The sequence below is a fragment of the Alternaria conjuncta genome, assembly GCF_024043145.1.
Source record: "Alternaria conjuncta strain BMP 0040 chromosome Unknown scaffold_23, whole genome shotgun sequence".
In the NCBI taxonomy this organism is placed as follows: Eukaryota; Fungi; Ascomycota; class Dothideomycetes; order Pleosporales; family Pleosporaceae; genus Alternaria; species Alternaria conjuncta.
The window spans coordinates 344168-364620 of NW_026250112.1; the positions used below are offsets into that span (position 1 = coordinate 344168).

At 54.5% G+C, this 20453-nt stretch overlaps 10 protein-coding genes across 10 annotated transcripts; 5 read left to right on the forward strand and 5 right to left on the reverse strand.

Annotated features, from left to right (window-relative positions):
* Window positions 1-885: 885 nt before the first annotated feature.
* On the forward strand, window positions 886-2329 carry J4E85_010475 (uncharacterized protein; the record flags this gene model as incomplete). The annotated part of the gene is made up of 2 exons (XM_051474684.1): window positions 886-1977; window positions 2027-2329. The coding sequence occupies 2 exons, from the start codon at window positions 886-888 to the stop codon at window positions 2327-2329; spliced, it is 1395 nt and encodes a 464-aa protein (XP_051321604.1).
* A 1280-nt stretch (window positions 2330-3609) lies between these two features.
* Window positions 3610-4431, forward strand: J4E85_010476 (uncharacterized protein; the record flags this gene model as incomplete). The annotated part of the gene is made up of 2 exons (XM_051474685.1): window positions 3610-3771; window positions 4234-4431. 2 exons carry the CDS (start codon window positions 3610-3612, stop codon window positions 4429-4431), a joined length of 360 nt encoding a protein of 119 aa, XP_051321605.1.
* A 2327-nt stretch (window positions 4432-6758) lies between these two features.
* Window positions 6759-8165, reverse strand: J4E85_010477 (uncharacterized protein; the record flags this gene model as incomplete). Its single annotated transcript, XM_051474686.1, has 1 exon — window positions 6759-8165. One exon carries the CDS (start codon window positions 8163-8165, stop codon window positions 6759-6761), a length of 1407 nt encoding a protein of 468 aa, XP_051321606.1.
* Window positions 8166-8634: 469 nt separating this feature from the next.
* J4E85_010478 (uncharacterized protein) lies at window positions 8635-9975 on the reverse strand (the record flags this gene model as incomplete). The annotated part of the gene is made up of 3 exons (XM_051474687.1): window positions 8635-9136; window positions 9386-9614; window positions 9681-9975. The coding sequence occupies 3 exons, from the start codon at window positions 9973-9975 to the stop codon at window positions 8635-8637; spliced, it is 1026 nt and encodes a 341-aa protein (XP_051321607.1).
* A 559-nt stretch (window positions 9976-10534) lies between these two features.
* On the reverse strand, window positions 10535-10989 carry J4E85_010479 (uncharacterized protein; the record flags this gene model as incomplete). The annotated part of the gene is made up of 2 exons (XM_051474688.1): window positions 10535-10675; window positions 10918-10989. The coding sequence occupies 2 exons, from the start codon at window positions 10987-10989 to the stop codon at window positions 10535-10537; spliced, it is 213 nt and encodes a 70-aa protein (XP_051321608.1).
* Window positions 10990-11776: 787 nt separating this feature from the next.
* Window positions 11777-13865, forward strand: J4E85_010480 (uncharacterized protein; the record flags this gene model as incomplete). Its single annotated transcript, XM_051474689.1, has 5 exons — window positions 11777-11816; window positions 11918-12582; window positions 12632-13067; window positions 13119-13505; window positions 13582-13865. 5 exons carry the CDS (start codon window positions 11777-11779, stop codon window positions 13863-13865), a joined length of 1812 nt encoding a protein of 603 aa, XP_051321609.1.
* Window positions 13866-14163: 298 nt separating this feature from the next.
* Window positions 14164-14753, reverse strand: J4E85_010481 (uncharacterized protein; the record flags this gene model as incomplete). The annotated part of the gene is made up of 2 exons (XM_051474690.1): window positions 14164-14342; window positions 14396-14753. 2 exons carry the CDS (start codon window positions 14751-14753, stop codon window positions 14164-14166), a joined length of 537 nt encoding a protein of 178 aa, XP_051321610.1.
* A 317-nt stretch (window positions 14754-15070) lies between these two features.
* SPN2 (Septin Spn2) lies at window positions 15071-16242 on the forward strand (the record flags this gene model as incomplete). The annotated part of the gene is made up of 4 exons (XM_051474691.1): window positions 15071-15203; window positions 15252-15814; window positions 15863-15959; window positions 16010-16242. The coding sequence occupies 4 exons, from the start codon at window positions 15071-15073 to the stop codon at window positions 16240-16242; spliced, it is 1026 nt and encodes a 341-aa protein (XP_051321611.1).
* A 732-nt stretch (window positions 16243-16974) lies between these two features.
* Window positions 16975-17531, reverse strand: J4E85_010483 (uncharacterized protein; the record flags this gene model as incomplete). Its single annotated transcript, XM_051474692.1, has 2 exons — window positions 16975-17042; window positions 17063-17531. The coding sequence occupies 2 exons, from the start codon at window positions 17529-17531 to the stop codon at window positions 16975-16977; spliced, it is 537 nt and encodes a 178-aa protein (XP_051321612.1).
* Window positions 17532-18072: 541 nt separating this feature from the next.
* Window positions 18073-20127, forward strand: RAR1 (putative methionine--tRNA ligase, cytoplasmic protein rar1; the record flags this gene model as incomplete). The annotated part of the gene is made up of 3 exons (XM_051474693.1): window positions 18073-18849; window positions 18897-19657; window positions 19752-20127. 3 exons carry the CDS (start codon window positions 18073-18075, stop codon window positions 20125-20127), a joined length of 1914 nt encoding a protein of 637 aa, XP_051321613.1.
* Window positions 20128-20453: the final 326 nt, after the last annotated feature.

Sequence of the window (20453 nt, forward strand, 5' to 3'; positions counted from 1 at the left end):
AAGCAAGAAAGGATCGCAGGTAGTGATACTATTCGAACTCGTTAGCTTTTGTATCCCTCTTGAGGTGAGAGTGCGATTGACCGCCGGGCTATTTGATCTGGATGACTTGATGGAAGAATACGACTCCAGGTCCCTTTATATCTCTAGTCGACGATACTTGCATCCCCGAGAAGAGGATCAGAATTTGGGAAAAATCGACATGATCCTGGTGTTGAATGTTGCCTTGGTGAAGCTGGCGGTGATGGTGGTGTGGGCCCTTGTGGTGAGGGCGCAAGCCAGAGCGGGGGCGGTACCGTGGTGACGACGATCGTCAAAGAATGCGGCGCCTTAACATGTCGGGTCGAAAAGGAGACGAGACTTGAGATGAACAGGTAGAATGGAAAGGTGACATGAATAAGGAGTTGCATCGTGCTGGAAGTGACAAAGGGAAACATTCACGAGAGACGTAGGAATGAAAGAAATGACCCGACCTATGGCAGCGCATCAGGGACGCCAGGGGATCCGGAGAAGATGAAGGTTGGTATGCAAGAGCTGCAAGAGCGATGCCATCCTTAGTGCAGGAGATAATGTGGCCATGAATGATATCCATGGAACCTGTGTCCAGCCCGCGATGCGGGGGTATCAGGGGCAAAACGGGCAAGACCAGATGTCTAGCAGTAGAGACCTCCCCATCAATGATGGAAATGACGGCAAAGGATGCGTTGGCCTTTCTAGACACCCAGGAGGTGGTGGTAGCAGAGACTGCCATCGCCGCCTTGAGGTTTGACGTTGGGAAGAACGGGGCCATTCGGCGGTGCTTGCTAGTTCGGGCATGCCGTGGGGCCTTTGGCGGCTTCAACGCCTCGCCAACTTCATGTCCGCAACACCAACATCGACCCCATCGTCATGGCGCCATCGAGGGGTCTGAGCATATCGCATGCTCAGCGCGTCTACTCACGACATGAATGCACGAGTCGCAATCCGTTTGCGGCTCCTCGCAGCTTCCGCACGCTTTCGACAGGCTGGACGGTGTTTGCCCCGAATGACACACTCCTTCCCGGACGACAAGACGCCCTCCGTAGGTCTTGGAGAAGCTCAGCGATACCATATACGACATGGGATACGGTTCGACAATACTCGACCTTCACGGAGAAGCTCGCCGACCCCGCCAACAAGCTGCAGACCTACGTGTCCCGCAGCAGCGACCCGTACCTCAACCTCTCCATCGAAGACCACATCCTGCGCAAGAGCCCCGCCGACAGCACAGTTCTGTTTCTCTATGTGAACAGGCCGTGCGTCGTCATTGGGCGAAACCAGAACCCGTGGACGGAGGTCAATCTGGACATCCTCGACGCCGCCCGCGGAGCCCACGACGCCAAAGACAGCGAGCCCCCGGGCATCGGTACTGTAGACCTTGTACGCCGCCGCTCCGGCGGAGGTACCGTCTTCCATGATGAGGGCAACCTCAATTGGAGCATCACATGTCCCCGCGGCGACTTCACACGCGACTTGCACGCCGAGATGGTCGTTCGCGCCTTGCGCAAGCTGGGCATCGAGCGCGCCAGAGTCAACGAGCGACACGACATCGTTCTCGACCAAGGGCACGAGAGGCACATGGCCGACCCCCAGGACACGCATCGCACGCCCTACACCACCGACGAAGGCGGATCACGGCCGCTGAAGGTCTCCGGCTCAGCATACAAGCTGACACGCCAACGCGCCTTGCACCATGCGACGACACTGCTGAGCTCGCCGAACCTGCACATCATACCCCACTACTTGCGATCTCCCGCGAAGAGCGTCATACAAGCCCAGGGTGTCGAGAGTGTCAGCTCGCCTGTGTCCAACATCGGTCTCGACGTGTCGACATTCCAGGAACGTCTGCAAGAGGAGTTTGCGTCAATGTATGCTGAGCTGGGAGCTCCAAGCATCGTGCAAACTGTCGGCGAAGAGCACTTGAACATCCCCGATATCCAGAAGGGATACGACGAGCTACAGGTACTTACGTAGCCCTCGATTTTTTCGCTGTCGTTGCTAACGTCCGTAGACTGATGATTGGATGTGGTCGCAAACACCAGCCTTTAGCCTCGTGCTCGACCCCAAGGACGACATTGGCCTCCAGATGAAAGTGCATCATGGTGTTATCAAGAGCTTGGATTTTGAGGACTCCAGCCTTCCGCGAGACAGTCGAATAAGACTTCAGGCTGCGCTAGTCGGCATGAAGTTGCAGAATGTTTGGACCTCAATGAACTTCGTGATGATGAGCGAACACAGCGATGACGATCGAGTCGTGACTGCGGCGAAGCGACTGAGGCAGCTCTTGCCTGTACCTGAACTATTCAGGCGTTGAAGCTTGACTCTCACAATCTGGCCTGACAAGACGGCTCATGCGTTGTCTGAAGAGTCGGGATGACAACCAAAGTTGTAAGAGTTGGCCGGTATTGGTACAACAACCCTGGACACTCCACTGAGTCGCTTCCTGCAACTTGGAGAAGATACACCCGTATGAAAGAGCACATATGAACCCAACTCTTGCCTCCCTGTCGTGCTTGCATTGCGCAAGCGTTGATCCTTCCGTCGTCTGAGGAGCCGTCCACGCCGAGAGCCCGACATGTTGCGCCCCTTGTATCGTAGCCTACGCCCGCATGTTGTGGTGCGAAGCAGCATCGTGGTCCATCCGGATGTATGAAGAGTTGTTCGTGGCTATGCCTGTTCGTTGTCGCCGGTCTGCCGTCGCGCAAATCCGTAAGGTGTGAAGTATCCCAGCCACGGGTATAGCGGAGCGGTCTCGCCATGTGAGGCCTTGTCTTGTCGGACGCGGCGCTGTGTGCTTGAGGATATGCGACGGTTCGCTGAAACTGTCTGTCTTCATGGTAAGTGCCGCCATCAGGTGAGTGATGCCCTTGGTCGAGATTGCATTGCGCCCAACCTGAAGCAAGGCTGCGTATGGCTCTGGCTCTTCGCGACGCCGTTGCTTCCGCGGATGCATCGGTAAAGGTATGCGGCTGGTAGCACCAACGCCGCCAGGTATGAGGTAGTCACCAACGGAGCAGTAATATGCATCGCCGAGGCAGATCCATACGATGCCGCTTGTAGGAGTAAGTCTACTGTCGTTTGGAGGGGCGGTCGCGGAGTTCTTCGTCCGCGTCGATTCTTTGTCCTCGATGGAAGAGCTCTCCGCGCTTCGAGGCAGCCCCTCAACCCCCTCGCCGGCGCGGTCTAGTAAGGCTCGAGGGCTCCATCTGTGTGATGATAGGTATAGAAGAGGGTCCCGTCGCGCTGCCTGTCCGGCTTCGTAGTCTCAATCGGAGCTGCGGGGGTCGTGGTTCGGGGGAGACGGCCGGAGGTCTCGAAGATTGTAGGCAGTTGGTTCTCCGCCGCGGGGTAATTCCAAACTGCGAGGCTGCTTGCGACATCGAGTCTGTCTGTGGTCAATGGGGGTAAGGTGAGTGTCTTCGTCGTGTTGACTGGGGGTCTTACCGCGGGCTGCAGCTGGGCCTTCGGCGGCGGAGAAAGCGGCCTTGAGGCGGTCCTCGAGCCTCGCCGGCCTACGCAAGGAGCGCCAGCAGCTGCATGTAGGAGTTGAAGATGTAAGAGGCCATGGTTCCCGTGGTCGCCAGGAGGCCGCCGATGCCAGACTCGACGCAGAAAGCGGCCTTGGAGCGGCCCACGACCCTAGCCCGCCGCCACGAGAAGCGCCAGCAGCTGTACGTATGGAATGAGAGCGTAGGATGCCTTGGTTCTCGTGAGCGCCAGGAGGTCGCCAATGCCAGCTTCAACGTAGAGAGCCGCGTATGAGGTAGACCTGGAGCTTATTACGACCTTCTGCGGCGATGAGCCAAGCGGTGGAACAGTCCTAGGGGGCCACATGAGCTGGACATGTGTCTCCCAGTAGCGGTAGAACGACGTGAGTATCGACAGGGAGGGTTGTGGGTGCAGTGCATTTGTGAATCTGGTGTTGAGTATGTCCGAGCATTGGGGGGCTCCCAGTTCGCCGCACTAGCGCCAAATCACCAGACCAGCACAACAATTGAGGCATTTCAGCTCATAGGTTTGCAATTCTTCAAAAGGCCCAAGCTTACTAAAGCCCACATGGCATCTACAGTCACCTTGTATTGGAAATTTGGTAGCTACAGCCATGCTTGCTATTTCAGCTCCGTTTGGCAAACTCTCACCATCACCACCACCACCATACATACCATACCCACAACACAACAACAATCCCACTATCCAACCCAAATGGCCTTCAGAAAGTGGCTCGACGACAGCAGGAAGAAGTTCCTGTGCAAGGGAGCGGTGCTCAAAGAGCACATCAAGAACAAATGGAACCATTTTTGGGATATTTCCCACAGCGTGAGCCACACGCCTGTTGAACCAAGCTCCAGTGAGGAGGAGGAGGAGGACGAGGAGGACAACAACGACGACGACGACGACGACGACGACGACGACTAGGCTGCATAGGCAGCGAGATGAACGACTTCTGGGCTGCAAAGGCAGCGTTACGAAACAGGTTTGAGGACTACGTTGAACCCCAACGTTTTGACGGTGACTCGACAGCAAGGCGAGGAGGTATCCGAGGCGATGGAGCAAGACGGCGGCGGGCTGTGAGGTGGGCGAGGAGACGACTGTGACGTTTGTAGGTGGTAGAGGATAATGGGAAGATGGGTCGCGGAGGTCACAAAAGGTTCGCAGACTCACCCAGGCTTACCGGATGAAGTACCCTGGTCACTACCATCGTATTCTGGGAGCTCAAAGTACCTTGGGAACATGCACGTCAGCATCTCGGGCTGCAGCAACTTATAAATACGGTCGGACATTTTGGATGGCTTCTGGTCCCGCTTCCTTGGCAAACCACCGCCTATTCGCCCGTCGCAGTTTCAGCCTTTCGCTTCAACCACTCGCCCTCGCAGCGCATATTTTCATCGCAACCGGTCAACAGCCTTGGGAACACAGATATGCACGCCTCTGCACGACTAGTTATCTCGATCCAATCGTCGCGACCCCTCATTCTGGATGCCTGTTGTTTCGAAACACGGACAGGCCATGAAACGGCTGCCATCAGCGTTCGCCGCGTTTCAGGTGAACTACGCCGCCTCCTCCACAACGCTAGCCGCAATTCTGCTCGCTGCAGCTGAGGCTGAGAATATGGCTGGGTTTATATAGCGGCGATGGAGGCATGTTGGGGATTTGGTCGGGACCACGTTCTTCAACTACCAGCGCAGCGCGCATTGAATACATTTCTTTCTTGTACATCCTTTCCTCTTCTGCATCATGAGCGGTCACGAACATTCCGGCGCTGGCTCGCTGTATACTTACGATACGACTGATGATTTTGGTAACGAAGCCTTCGACACTGCGTTTTCAGCATGGAGCTACATGGAGCATCAGCCCAACATTGCTAACAAGTATCAACAAAGCCCTGTCGGTATGTGAAGATCACTCCTAGTGCCCAAGAGTAGCACTTTGACTGACCCGAAAACAGAGGCTCTGCAACATCTTCCTCGACAATGGCCGACCGAGAACACCATACCCCGGCCCTTCGTTTCATCGCAACACCTCTCCGCTTCGAGCTTCTCGTCGGCAATGTCAAGCTATCGATCATCGGGGAACAGCAGCTTCTCGCAGGCCCCACTTCGAGACTCAATGTCATCGTCCATATCAGGCTATTCGAACACGTCCAATATATCGCGGAATCAACACTTTTCCATGGCCGAACATCTCTTGTGCCACGGGCCCACCTCCCCACCTCTATATTCCCCCACTCCAACAGAAGAGCCCTGCCACCGTCCTACCAAAGCAAAGTCCCCCAAGAAACCAGCCCCACAATCAAAAGACTACTTCAAAACCTGCGTCTCCGCACACAAACAATCCCGCCTCTGCCCCAAACCCCACGCCTACTTCTGCACCATCTGCACCCGCCCCTTCATCTCAAAAGCAGACTGGAAACGGCACGAAGAAACCTACCAAGAACGTCCGGATATGTTTACATGTGATCTCTGCGAGTGCATATATTTCCTCGCGAAGGACTACACGAAACACCACGCCCAAGCCCACCGATGCACGTCTTGCGCTGCGGTGGGGCCTGGCAGGAAAAAGGTTCATGCACTGTCTGCGCGACGGCGGCGTATGACAAGGACGGGTTGGGGCTGTGGGTTCTGCGTTCATTTTAGTACGGAGTGGGGGGAGAGGTGTGATCATGTTGCGAGGCATATGGGGGAAGAGGGGAAGGGGGTGAGGGAGTGGAAACATACTAATGTTATCTACTCTTTACTCCAACGACCGGGGATATATCATGAGTGGATGCGATTAGTCCGTTCACTGCCAAACATCACTAGCTTCGGATGGAACCGGACGACTACTGGACGCGTCGAGGGGTATCCGGAGAGTAATCTTACGCCTCAGCTGCAGGATTACCTGGAGTATTTTACGGAGGATCAGGATGCGGCGGCTGTGGCGAGGTTGGCTTATGCGAAGATGAAGAGGGCGACGGAGCCGACGAGGGGGGATGAAAGGCCGCCTGTTCCGCCGAAGGATTATCCTGCTACGGCGGTGCGGAGTTGGGATGGTGAGATGGATCTGTGGGGGCGGCTTACGGAGTCGGTGGTTGAAGACGATGTGCTGCCTATGGGTGTTAGTCGTTTGGAGGGATGGTATTCTGGGGAGTGATTCTTTGAGCAACTCGTATTTTGCGGGGTCTAATGTATAATGAATCGATGGCCATGTTGTCAAAGTAACATCTACAACCATCCCATAACGACGCATGATCAAAATCCTCGCCATCACCACCCCTCCAATTCCTCCCCCTTTGTCTCCAAACTCGGCGGCTGAACAGGCATACCCTTCTTCAGCGCACCCACAAGCGGGTCTTTGCTCATCATCTCCTGTATCTTCTCATCATTACTGACATCAGCCTTAACCCGCTTATACGCCATCCTCGACGGCTTATCCACAACATTCAAAAAGCTCTCCCTCCTCGCCGTTGACCAAGCGTTCAACAACCTCTCATCATCCTGCGCCTTCCCAGTAAGAACCCGAATGAGAACCTCAGACAGCGAAGACGCATCCGCCATACCAGACGCCAAACCAAGTCCCGCATACGGATTCGTCAAATGCGCCGCATCCCCCACAAGACAAACACGCTCGTCGTGATGATACAACGACGGAACAAGCCGCTGTTGCGCTTTATACGGCGCCACCCTCACAACCTCATACGCCTTCTCCCCCCGCCCATCCCGTCCTCCATTCGGCATCATAACCCCCAACTTCTCATCCAGCGTCCTCATAATCTCCTCCTCAGACACCCCAATCGGGACCCCATAACTCACACGCCATAAGGCTGGTTTCCCATCCGCGCTGGCGTGGTTTATTCGGCCAATGAGACCGTAGTTCAGCGGATCCATGATGAAATTCGCGTCGTGGAAGCCGTGGGCGTGGAAGTCGAAGTGGAGGTCTGTGGCTACGAGTTGGGCGTCGAGGGTTTCGCCTTCGAGGGTGATGTTGAGGTCTTTGCGGATGGTGGAGTGGGCGCCGGAGGCGTCGGTTAAATAGGCGGCTTCGAGGGATTCGTCGCCGAGTTGGGTTGAGGTGGCTTCGGGGGTGATTTGCACGGTGACGCTGGTTGGGGTTGATTTGAAGGATGATACGCTGGTTCCGAGGCGTACTTCGGCTTTTTCGTCGCCTAGAGCTGCGAGGCGCTTCATGAGGATTTGTTGGAATTTTCCTTGCGGTAAGAGGAGTTGACCTTTTCCTTTCATCCCTTCGCCTGAGTTGTCGAATGTTTTCCCCGCAATCACTTTGCTGCCGTTTTGGATGCTCGTTCGGAAGCATAGACCTGAACTCAAACTTCCTGTCTTCACCAGCTCCGGTAGTAAGCCTTCGACTTTGGATAGGATGGGATACGTTGGCGGTTGATGTGCCATTGCGCGCGTCGACATGGGATCTGGCTGCTGCGGTTCGATGACGATCACCTTATTGGGTATGTCGGACTGTGCGAGGAGGAGGGCTAGAAACAGACCGACGCAACCGCCTCCCGCAATCACGATTGGGAGGGGTTTGGCATTGTCACCGTTGGTACCGTTCGCGTGCGAGAAGCCATAGGAGAAATCGCTAGAAACGTTGGTATCGTCGTTTCCGGTGCTAACGTTGAGGCTCGATAAGTCCAGATTGAGTGCAACCGAAACCGCCATAGCTAGTGGAATATATGAAGCTTTTGCTGTTGAGTTGGGCGTGATCTGGCAATTCCGATGTATTGAAGGTGGACTGATGCTGTTCAAGGTGACTGAGGTCTATATCTGGATGCAACTTTGATTTCGTGGTTTAACACGAGGAATGGCATCTTAGTATTGCGTGTGTATAGTAACGGTTCTTTTTCGGATACCGAGCGATGTTCCCGGCGATGTGGTGCTGTCATTGTGGTACCTGCCGCAACGGCCCCGATGTGGGGAACCGGCGACTTTAGCCCCAGGGTCCAGCCGACGTCAGAGGGTTTCAGGGATCTTCGACCGACCACCAACATCACATTCAATATGCACGTGCGTGAAAAGGCAATGTTCATTCATGTATTGAGGCTACCTGTATGACCTTGTTTATGTCTAACAATTTACCTGACCTTGGTATATTGCTATCCAGACATCTTTCTCTACCATCGATGTCTTGCTAACCCCATACTCCTACATCCTGTACACCTTGATCCTGTCCATTTTCTGTAGGTCCCACGTACGGGTAGTAGTGTTGAACGCCTCTCTTATCTCCATCCGAAATCGCCGTAGGCCATTGAATGATTTGTGCGTTCCCATCGTTCGGCCCCGAACCGTCACTGGGACGCCCATTCTTCCAGCGTACAAGGGGTAGCTCATTGACGGCACCTCGCTGATTTGCAGCGTGCGCTCGAGAGGGGTAGTGCATGATAGAATCGAAGTCGTATGCCGTTTCCGAGTACTGTGCCAACGGTGTCGTTTTATCTTTTGCGAGACCCATGTCGGTACAGTACGCGGTTGGGGTTGCAAAATGGAGGCCGTGCATGTATCCCAACCAGTTGGATCCACAGACGTCTTCAATCGTTTTCCCCTTCCACGCGGGCTCAGTCTCCACTTTCTTCTTGGCAGTCTCGTAGCCCTCGAGTTTGGAGCAGTCGAAGTTGACATGGTCGTCCCCTGAACTGTTAGCCGGGATAGAAAAGTTGTCTAGCAGAAAAAGCTCACGGTCCTTCCTCTGATGCTCATGTTCAAAGCCAAGAACATGACCCAGCTCATGAGCAACCTCCCATTCCCATAAGTCGTAGTCAGCAGGACGCACTACAAGAAGCAAACTGTGTCGATCGGCTTTCTCATTTCTTGGAGTAGGAAAAAGATGTTAGTAACCTGATAATAGACAGTTGAAGTATAATACTTGTCAATGACCGACTTACTGTGTCTCTGGGATGAATCCAATAGTTGCTGAAGCAGATTCATCCCAGGATTCCTTGATCAGAAGTGTACCTTCGGGAACGAATTCGTTCCATTCGTTATCCTCATCACAACGTGGATAAAACCCCTCTTCGTCGTCGTCGTAGTAATAGTGACGGAATCCAGCAAATCGATGTCCATTGTCTTTACCCTTGCCCAACTTGGTCACCCACTCTTTTGCTGCCTCCTCCACTGTGGTAAACAGAGTCAGTACTCGCAGAATTCGTGATGTGGAAGGCGACATGTAGGTATACTTACCGACGTCGTGGAACGCGTCGTAGTCCTTATCAGTGGCATAGCAGTAATCAATCCAAACATATGGGTCATTTTCGGGGCCCTGATCGGGCCAGACCGTTCTATCTGGAATCCGATGGTTGATGACTGACATCCAGCCTTGGCCGCCATTATCGCCGAGCTGTCCAGATACTTCCAGGTCGGCGATGAAGTCGTCGACTAAGGAGCTGTTGGTGAGACGATTGTTGTTGAAGGGAAAACCGCATGCGGAGGTCAGGGTCGCAAAAAGACCGGCGAGGAGGAGAAGTAAGAGCTGCATATTGTACAAGGTTTTGGTACAACTGAGTAGATTGAGAGTCGATGTGTAGACTGGGAAACAGGAGAGTGGGCGGATCTATATACGCAGACAAAGCAGAGTCTCGTTGCTAGCGCGATTGCCTCATCGGATTATCGTGTGCTGCCTGAAGGCGATGATAAAGGAGCAAACGTTCCTGGCGGAAGCTTTGGCCAATATACAGTCATGGACTTGTGCTCGTGATGATGAGCGGGGTTTGGCCGGGAGCATCTGCACTAGAAGTGCATTTATTACTCTCAGATAGGAAACGTAGAACCAGTCTTGTGAAAGACTGATATGGCCGTATTGGTGAGCTCGGTAGCCTGAGAAATGAGCTCATTACCTTCTCAAGGGATCCACAAAACTTTCGTATGATAAGACAAGGTACGGTCGCCACGACAGTCAGAGTGAATACCAGTGACTGGACGCGTAGTATAGAAAAGCCACAACAGGCGCACTCGAAAACCAGAAAAGCGGAGCCTTTATACCGTAGCTGTTTGTACAGATCTAGATTGTCAGAGAGCATACACAGCGAGAGAATCACTCACAAACCTCCCTTCTTGACAATCGCAACATCAGCAACCATCCTTATCTTTTTCACCCCACCCTCACCCTTGGACCACTCATTACGAGGCAACTTTTCCACAATGAAGTCGAGCGCCTCATCCCACATCTCCTCATCGCGCTGTCGAAGGTGTTGTCTGGGAAGGTGAGGTTGCAAGCGTCCATTGTCTCGACTTTGACTGGCCACGAGGGGTTGTCGGTGAGATTGGCTTACAGCTGAGCGAGGAACATTGGGTTTACGTCCGTGGCGTGGATCTTGACCGGTTGGAAAGCTGCTTCCCATTATCGCTATGGTCACTGCGCCGGGACCGCAGCCGTTGTCGTGGACGACAGACACTGCAGCGAGTGGTGGGAATCGCTGACATCGCCTTGGAGTTCTTGGAGGAGGGCACCGTCGAAATCGAGCGCTTGCTTTGGCTTGGACGGGGCGGTCATGATTTTGGAATTGAAGTTGTAGATGGAAGTGCTGTTATGGGGTTTGGGTATGTAATGTGCCTGTGTGAGCCTAAAAGATGACGGTAATACTGTGGTGATAGAAATCTACATCGTCATGTACTGGAGTCGGAGACGTTTCCAGAGGTATGGTCCGAGGAAGCTCATGTGCATGACGTCCATAGAGCCAGACGTAATCAGATGTTGGTGTTTGGAGCACTCGAGCATATCTCAGACGCCGTCCTACGAGGCTTTTGGATCCCGTTTCTGACTGATCAATCTTGGAAGAAGACCTAGTCTGAGGACTCGGAGCGTGAACGAGGCATAAATGATTGTGACGGCAGAGTAGAATAGCGGTCGGTAGTACTTCATGGTCTGGAGGGATCGGATAGGTTACGCGGTCAGTCTTGGCTTGTTTGAGCTGGATTGCAGGAGATGTCGGAGGGCTCGGCTACCCCGCGAAGGTTGGCGCGCTGTCGCTGATGGCTCGAGTCGTGAAGCAGTGCACACAAAGAATTGTCTCCTTTGTTGTCATTAGTAATGCACAAATCGTCGCATGCGTGTTGATGACTACGAGGGGCATGCGTCGGTCTAAAGATGGAACGGTAGTGAGATGTGGCTAGTGACGTACGCCACCCGTGGACCGCGTGGGCCGAAACAAACCATAGAACGGGACACGAATTGCCAAGTCAAGACATCCACGAATGCTCCCCCAGAACACCCATAGCCTCTTTCCCCCGTAAACCAAGTCTTCTTGATGCGGTAGCGACTGCATTACGCGTCTTTCAAGATGTCTGCGCCCACTACATCGGACCCCATACAGCAGAGTGGTAGGTGAGCTTGCAGCCCTCGGAGGTGCCAGTAAACTCCGCTTTCACGTCGCGGCCCATGTGGGAGCACGGAAGAATTATGGGCTAACAGGCGACGCCAGGCACTTTGTCCAAGTCGCAGAAAAAGAAGAATAAGAAGAAAGCCGCCGCTGCGAACAAGGCGGACGGCACAGACAAAGTGAATGGGGACCACGCCAGAAGCGACGCGGAGGATCACGACGAAGACGCCGAGGATGAGGCCGAGCAGGCTGTATGCGGTCCACGAGAGCCCTCTATACAACCACGAGTACTAATGGTGTCAATGCAGAAGCCCGCCGCGCATTCAGCCGATCCAGACGCCGACGACGTAGACGACGACCAACCGCCGCTGTCGCCGACGCTGCAGACAAACGGGACTCCACACCACAGCATCTCGTCCGCAATTGCGCTTGGACTGGCACGCTCACGCTCGCAACAAGGAATCTCCGCCTCGCCGCCGCCCCCTTCAGACGCCAGCGCACGCCTAGACGCGATAGCCAAGGAGCGCGATGCGCTACGGCAGGAGGTCACGGAGCTGAGGAAGAGTTTGGAGGAGGTTCAGAACAAGCAGAGCACAGGGACATCAGACGAGTCACATGCGAATCATGAGGAAGAAATGCGGAGCTTGAGGGAGGAGCTGGATGAGGCCAACGAGGGCAAGGAGCACTTTGAGACACAATACAAGAACTTGCTCGGCAGGGTCAATACGATCAAGACCAGCTTAGGCGATCGACTCAAGGCGGATGCGGTATGTTTGCGCACGAGATTATAGCAGGCAGAATACTGACCATCCGCAGGCCAGGATCGAGGAATTCCAATTGCAAATCGCCGACCTCGAGGAGCAAACCCGCGAGCTACAGGAGAACAACAACAGCCTGACCGAGGAGCTCGCAAAGCTACGGCAAGAAAAGGAAGCCCAGGCATCCGAGATCGAGACACTACGCAGCAGGTCGACTCTGTCGCAACAGAACTGGATCAAGGAACGCGATGAGCTGATCTCGCGAGAAGCATACGCCAGGGAGGAGTTCGAGAACGCCAAACAAGCCATGCAAGACTGGGAAGTACTGGCCATGAACGAGCGATCTCTGCGCGAGAACCTCGCTGAGAAGGATGCTGAGTTGCGAGACCAGCTGGAGTCGATGCGGGAAGAGTACGAACGCGCTGCGAGGGATAGAGACACCAATAATCAAGCTGTGGAAGGTCTGCAGAAGGCGCTGCAGGAAGTACAGAACCGTGAGTACAATCTTCTCTCGACATGAGTCTCCCCTAACTGACCATGTACAGTGCGAAAAGCCGAGCTCAAAAAGTCCGTCGAGACCTACGAATCGCAAATCAACGACCTGCGGAAACAAGTCCAAGCCGCGGAATCAGCGTCCAACGCCGCCAAAGCCACACTCGAGTCCACACAGAAAGACCTCGAGCGCGCCCTGCCCTTCGAGAAGGAAGTCAAGGAGAAGAACCTGTTAATCGGCAAACTGCGCCACGAAGCCGTAACACTCAACGAACATCTCACCAAAGCGCTGAGGATACTGAAGAAGGGGCGACCGGAAGACAATGTGGATCGACAGATCATCACAAACTACTTTTTGCATTTCCTGAGTATAGACCGGAGTGATCCGAAGAAATTCGAAGCGTTGCAGTTGATTTCTGCACTGCTGGGCTGGACAGATGGTAAGCCCCCTTCCCCTCTCCCTCCCCCCTCCCCCCTCTCCAACTATCCCATTCCCCCGACTAACGCCCCACCCAGAGCAAAAAGAGCAAGCAGGTCTCGCTCGCCCCGGCACCTCATCCAGCTCAACCGGCCTCCGCATCCCTCTCTCCTCGCCCTTTAGACGAACGCCATCGACGGCGTCGTTGAGCGCCGCAGCTGCAGACCCCATGCTCATGGCTAGTAGCTCGAGTAACAAGGAGTCGTTGGCGGAGTTGTGGCAGGACTTCTTGGAGAGGGAGGCGGCGGAGGGGAAGGGCGATGCGAGTAGGAGGGGGAGTACGGTTGGTTCGCCGCCTATGGGTGCTAACGAGAAGAGGTAATGGATGGATTGGGGTAATTATAGAACACTTTGGTGCAACAGAATCAGGTGCTGAAGACACCTTGATTTCCTTGATCCAGTGTACATTTGCCTGTGGTGTATATCGTAGTCGCCTGTCCGTTATGTTGTTACATCTTTCATGTACAAGTATCCCGACGCCCAAGCCGCGCCTGTATATGCGCTACAAATACAGTCATCCAGACTGCATGCCAATTGCTCTCATTCACGGGTCGTTCATCTTTCCCGCACCATCTCTTTCAGCCTGCGTAGTTCTCGTTCACAAATTCCTCCACCCCGCATCATCTCTTCCAGCCCGTGTGCTTCATTACTGCCTCTTCCTTCGCCTTCCTTTGGTCGGGCTCTAGCGTCCGCATCCGTTGGGCTTCTTCGCGCTTCTCCCTCTTCATCACCTTCGCTTGCTTGTCGGTCGGTCTGCGGATGGCCCAGTTGAGCTGGCCGAAGATGGTGGTCTTGATGGCTGGGTGTTTATTAGCGAATGGTTCTCTCCATGTAGCGAGTGTGAAGTCCTACCATCCACGCAGTATGGACACAGGATGTGCAGGCGCTTAACTCTTCCGCACCCAGAACATGTGTTCAGCGATGTGATGTCCTTCAGTCCCTTGCCCGCCATGAACCGTTGGCGCTTCTTGCGGTATGACGTCTTCTTCTTGGGCACCGCATTGAGTATGCCGTCCCAGATATCGGATAGTGACGGTATTGAGGGGAGTGATAGTGACGGTATCGCGAGTGCGCCGAATGGTGTGTTGGTTGCGCCGAAGGGTTGTGATAGGCGTTGAAGGAAAGGCGTGTTGAGGATGGGCCGCATTGGGCCATTGAGACCCGGCAGGAGCGTCTGCCACAGCGGAGGGAGCGGGCGGGTGAGTGCCATGACTTCAGCGGTGGCTGGCTGCGACGGGATTACGTAGGGCCGCGAAATGGCGATGCCGGTGATGGTGTTGTAAAATGTCGTGACCCCAGTCCGAGCTTGCAGGTCGCGCCTTACCGCCCTCCCACTAGCGCGCTTTCGCTTCCTAGCTGCCCCCTTTCCCGCGCCTGCATCTCCACGAGAAAGTCGCCAGCGCAGCGACCCTGACTATTTACTCTATTACGACGACACCTCCGACCCTCCTCTCCCCAACCTAATTCCCATTCACCCACCCACCTCCATCACCCCCAGTCCGCGCCCCGAGGCTCCCATCATCCACAATGGCTGCTGCATACAACCAGAACCAGTCGCAGCCCATCTTCCCGGACAGCTATGTCGGTTTCGACAGCATCACCAAGCAGATTGAGCGCAAGTCGGTCAAGCGGGGCTTCCAGTTCAATGTCATCTGCGTTGGTAAGCTACTTCCTCCACCATGTCCCCATTGGTATTGACGGTGTACAGGACAGACTGGTCTCGGCAAGTCGACACTGATCAACACGCTCTTCGCCTCGCACCTCATGGACTCCAAGGGCCGCTTCCAGCCCGACGAGGAGGTCCGCAGCACCACCAACATCCACCCCGTCTCACACATCATCGAGGAAAACGGCGTGCGTCTGCGCCTCAACATCGTCGACACGCCCGGCTACGGTGACCTGATCAACAACGAGCGCTGCTGGGACCCCATTGTCAAGTACATCAAGGACCAGCACAGCGCCTACCTCCGCAAGGAGCTGACCGCCCAGCGTGAGCGCTACCTCCAGGACACGCGCATCCACTGCTGCCTGTTCTTCATCCAGCCCTCTGGCCACGCCCTCAAGCCCATCGACATTGTCGTCCTCAAGAAGCTCAGCGAGTTTGTCAACGTCGTGCCCGTTATTGCCAAGAGCGACAGCTTGACCCTGGAGGAGCGTGCCGAGTTCAAGCACAGGATAAAGGAGGAGTTCCAGTTCCACAACCTGCGCATGTACCCCTACGACAACGAGGAGGATGACAACGAGGAAGTCCAGGCAAAGCAGGCCATTAAGGTGAGGGACATGTCGAGGTGCGACTAGACGTCTGCTAACTTCCACTAGGAACTCCTTCCCTTTGCCGTCGTCGGCTCTGAGAGGACCGTTGTTGTCAACGGCAGGAACGTCCGTGGTCGCCAGAACAAGTGGGGCATCATCAACGGTAGGCCATCTCAAACGCTCCTCCACGCGCACTCCACTAACACCCCACAGTCGAGGACGAGAACCACTGCGAATTCGTCTACCTCCGCAACTTCCTCACCCGCACCCACCTGCAAGACCTGATCGAGACGACCGCACAAATCCACTACGAGTCGTTCCGCGCCAAGCAGCTGCTTGCCCTCAAGGAGAGCTCTCACCAGGGCCACTCCTCGCGCCCCATCTCACCCTCTGCCGACCGCGAGCTCAGCAGGAACAGCCAGCGCATGACCATGAACGGGTACTAGGAGTTCCCGAATCATAACCGCGTCGACAGTAGCGGGGGCAAGCCCAACGGCCCTCCACCACCGCGTATGGAGCCACGCATGGAAAGGCCTGTCCCTATGATCGATGCTATCTGAGCGGAGGTGGTTTAGGTGTGCGTCAATCGCAAGAGGGGGCATTTGCGACATGTTTTTGATACCAGTGCATCATCTAGCACGAAAAGGGAGAGGAGGAGACTTTGCGGCACACTTTCGATTTGACACCTTTCTCAATATCCTTTTAGTTACGATGGATTCTTATTATCTTTCTTCATCTCGTATGTCATAGCACGGTGTAGTGGTTGAGCTAAGACCTTGGGTTGTGCCCGGGTCCCCTTCTAGGATAGCGGAGTAATTTGAAGCCTAGTGCTTTTCCATCATTCTTGCAACTGGAGACTGTATGATGGCTTGGTGTCTTGTCCCGTTTGCCTGGTAGTTCGCTCTTTCCGCCGGTGTAGCAATGTCAGGCCATAATCTTGGGAATGGTACGATGGCTCAGTCCGCTCTACCAGGGGAGGCAGGTACGGGATACCAGATGATACGAGCGCAGATCCTCATCTACCATTCTCCCCATCGAGACAGACAGGGCTCATCGCCGCCCGACCCGCCCGAAGTCACCACACTCAAGCCGTATGCTCAGAACCATCGCCTCAGCGCAACAACTTCGACCCTGCAAAATCCTCTATACTATCATCCCCCTTCTTCGCTCCACCAGCCTTATTCTGCCCAGTCACTCTCACCGGCCCTGTCTTCCCTCGAGCTGGTGATCGTGATCCACCAGGTGACTTTGTAGAGGCACTGTTACTTTCGGCTTCGCCGACGATCCGCTCAATGACTTTCGCTTTCGCCCCAGCGCGCTTGAACCGATCGTCGAAATCCGCGACGCCTTCTTCGGTGTTTGCGGTGTCGAAGGTGAGGGGGTCGGTTAGGGAGTGCAGGAGTGTTGTGTTGTTGCGTAGTCTCTCATTACTCTTTAACTGCGGCAGCGTCATACCTCCAGCTTCCTCCTCTTTCGATACGATATTGGATGTGAGACCGGGTAACCGTGATCCCCAGACTACACTCCGTCCGTGGAGCTCGCCCAATGAAGCGAACTTCTCGAAGCCTTTTTCCAAACCGAAGATTCGTCCTTCAATTCGGCCGGCGTGGGCGCCGTCGGAGACGCCGAGGTTGTAGGCGGTGGTGTAGAGGGTGTCTTCTAGGGTTAGGAGGGCGTCGAAGGGGTCGGGTGAGGGGGTGCGGGTGGTTGGTGGGTTGGTGGGTTGGGATGCCATCTTCAAGATAACTCTAAGCAGTGCAGTTGAGCGAGAGTTTAGGTGGTGCGCTTCCCTCCCTTTTGTGGTGCCACAGTATAAGTCTTCGAGTGATGACTGTATTCAGTATTTCATCATACGGATGAATCTTGAAGCAATTCCTCTGTTCGAAAATCACCCTTGGTGCTCTGTAGAGGAGATAATGATTCAGGCCTCTGTAAATTGTTCAAGCGAAATTCGTTAGATTTCAGCTTCTCGAACGCGATGCAGTCCTTTTTGCTGCAAAGCTCAAAGTCAGGGTTCAGCCACCTGTGGCGTCACTGGCTGGTGGGGTAAGTTTAGGCGGGGCAGCTACCACACACCCGTCGTGCGTGCAGTCATTCGCGTTTGACTCAGCTACTCAACCAAAGAAACGTGAAGCTGCATATATTTCCATTGCGCGCTCGCTTTCCTCCCATTCTCTTCGACTTCGACTACATATCCCGATACACCATAGTAAGAGCTACATCGTCATTCCCCCATTCACCACAACAAGCTGACTCAATACAGCTTACAACCTTCCATGACTGAGACAACCAAGAAGATTCTGCCCGTCGAGGGCGAGCGGAACGTGCTCATTACCAGCGCGCTCCCTTACGTGAACAATGTCCCGCATCTGGGCAACATCGTCGGCTCCGTACTTTCCGCCGACGTCTTCGCTCGTTTCTCACGCGCCCGAGGGTACAACACACTATACGTCTGCGGAACAGACGAATACGGCACAGCAACGGAGACAAAGGCTATAGAAGAGAAGGTCACCCCGAAAGAGCTATGCGACAAGTATTTCGCGCTCCACAGCGAGGTCTACAAGTGGTTCAATATCAGCTTTGACCACTTCGGACGCACACCCACACAGCAACAGACCGACATCGCGCAAGACATCTTCACAAAATTATACAAAAATGGATTCCTGGAGGAGCAGACCACAACACAGCCGTACTGCGAGACACACAAAAGCTTCCTTGCGGACCGATTCGTCGAGGGCACATGTCCGTTGTGCGCATACGAAGACGCGCGTGGAGACCAGTGTGACAAGTGCGGACATCTTCTCGACCCCCTGGAGTTGAAGAACCCGCGTTGCAAGCTTGATGGAGCCACACCCGTCCCTCGCGAGACCAAGCACGTGTATCTTTGCCTAGACAAGCTGCAGCCATCAGAAGAGGAGTGGTTCAAGAAGGCCAGCAAGGAGGGTAACTGGAGCTCCAACGGTGTTCACATTACTTCATCGTGGTTGAAGGAGGGCCTAAGGCCGCGTGGTATCACTCGTGATCTGAAGTGGGGAACTGCGGTGCCGCTCGAGGTACGACGCACTTTTGAACACGACAAAATTCAGCTGACCGGTATCAGGGCTACGAGGACAAAGTCATGTACGTATGGTTCGACGCCTGCATAGGATACGTGTCCATTACAGCAACCTACACCGAGGACTGGAAGAAATGGTGGCACAACCCCGAACACGTCAAGCTTTACCAGTTCATGGGCAAGGACAACGTGCCGTTCCACACGGTCGTCTTCCCCTGCTCTCAGATCGGTACGAAGGACAACTGGACCATGCTCAATACCATCTCAACCACAGAATACCTGAACTATGAGAAGGGCAAGTTCTCGAAGTCAAGGAACATTGGTGTCTTCGGCAACAACGCCAAGGAGACCGGCATTCCATCTGACGTGTGGCGCTACTACCTCCTCTCACATCGGCCGGAAACTGGAGATACCGAATTTGAGTGGGACGGCTTCATTGCCGCAAACAACAACGAGCTGCTGAAGAACCTGGGTAACTTCATCAACCGCGTGATCAAATTCGTAAACAACGCCAAGATCTACGATTCGGTCGTACCTGACTGGACCAAGTACGACGATGAGTACTTCACGGAACACAAGAAGAAGGTTAACGATCTGCTGAAGACGTACATTACCGAGCTGGAGGATGTCAAGATTCGTGCCGCACTCGCGACCGCGCTCCATGTCTCGAGCTTGGGTAACTTGCTGCTGCAAGACAACCGACTTGACAACAAGCTGGCTACAGAACAGCCGGATCGTTGCGCCGCTGTCGTTGGGCTCGCTTTGAGCCAGATCCACCTTCTCGCCAGTTTGATCGAACCATACATGTAAGTCTTGAATCTCTCCATCACATGACTGTTCATTGTGGTCGAGCAGCACAGAAACGTCCCAGTGCAGAACTTACGGCTAATCACGATACAGGCCCGATACCGCCGCCGCCATCCTCTCCCAGCTGAATGCCAAGTTCCTCATCATTCCCGACAAGTGGGAGGCGCAATCACTCCCCGTCGGCCACAAGATCGGAACGGCCGGTTACCTCTTCACTCAAATCAAGCCGGAGAAAGAGCAAGAATGGCGCGAGCAGTTTGGTGGCGAGGAGGCTCGCAAAGCCAAGGAGGAGAAGGCCAAGAAGGCGGCCGCTAAGAAGGCAGAGAAAGAGCGCAAGAAAGCGAAGAAGGCTGCCGGTGCTGACAAGGGTGTTGAAGCTGCCGAGAAGGGCCAGGACGGACCTGCAGCCAAGACCGCGGAGGAGGAAGTGTCGAGAGGAGTTGAGCAGATCAGCCTACAGACCTCATAGTGTGTGAGTCTGATGAGGCGGTTCTGGGAGTTCTGGCGCTACGTTTAGGGGAGAGCACTGGCAGCATGATGCAGGGGCGTTCGCATGCAATAAATCTTGGGGGTTGTCAACATGTGTTTGATGAAGAACATGACCAAGACAACGGAACAGCAGAGTACCCTTTTCAGGACCGAGGCAGTTGGTCTGTTTCAACATGTAGCCACGCGTATGGCATGAGTTTGTTATACTAGAGCAGACCTGAACTATCCTTTTCGAGGTACCATTGCAAGCGACTTCACTGTCAAAATCTCTCTGGCCGCCAGGTCCGCGTGGTCAGAACACCTTCT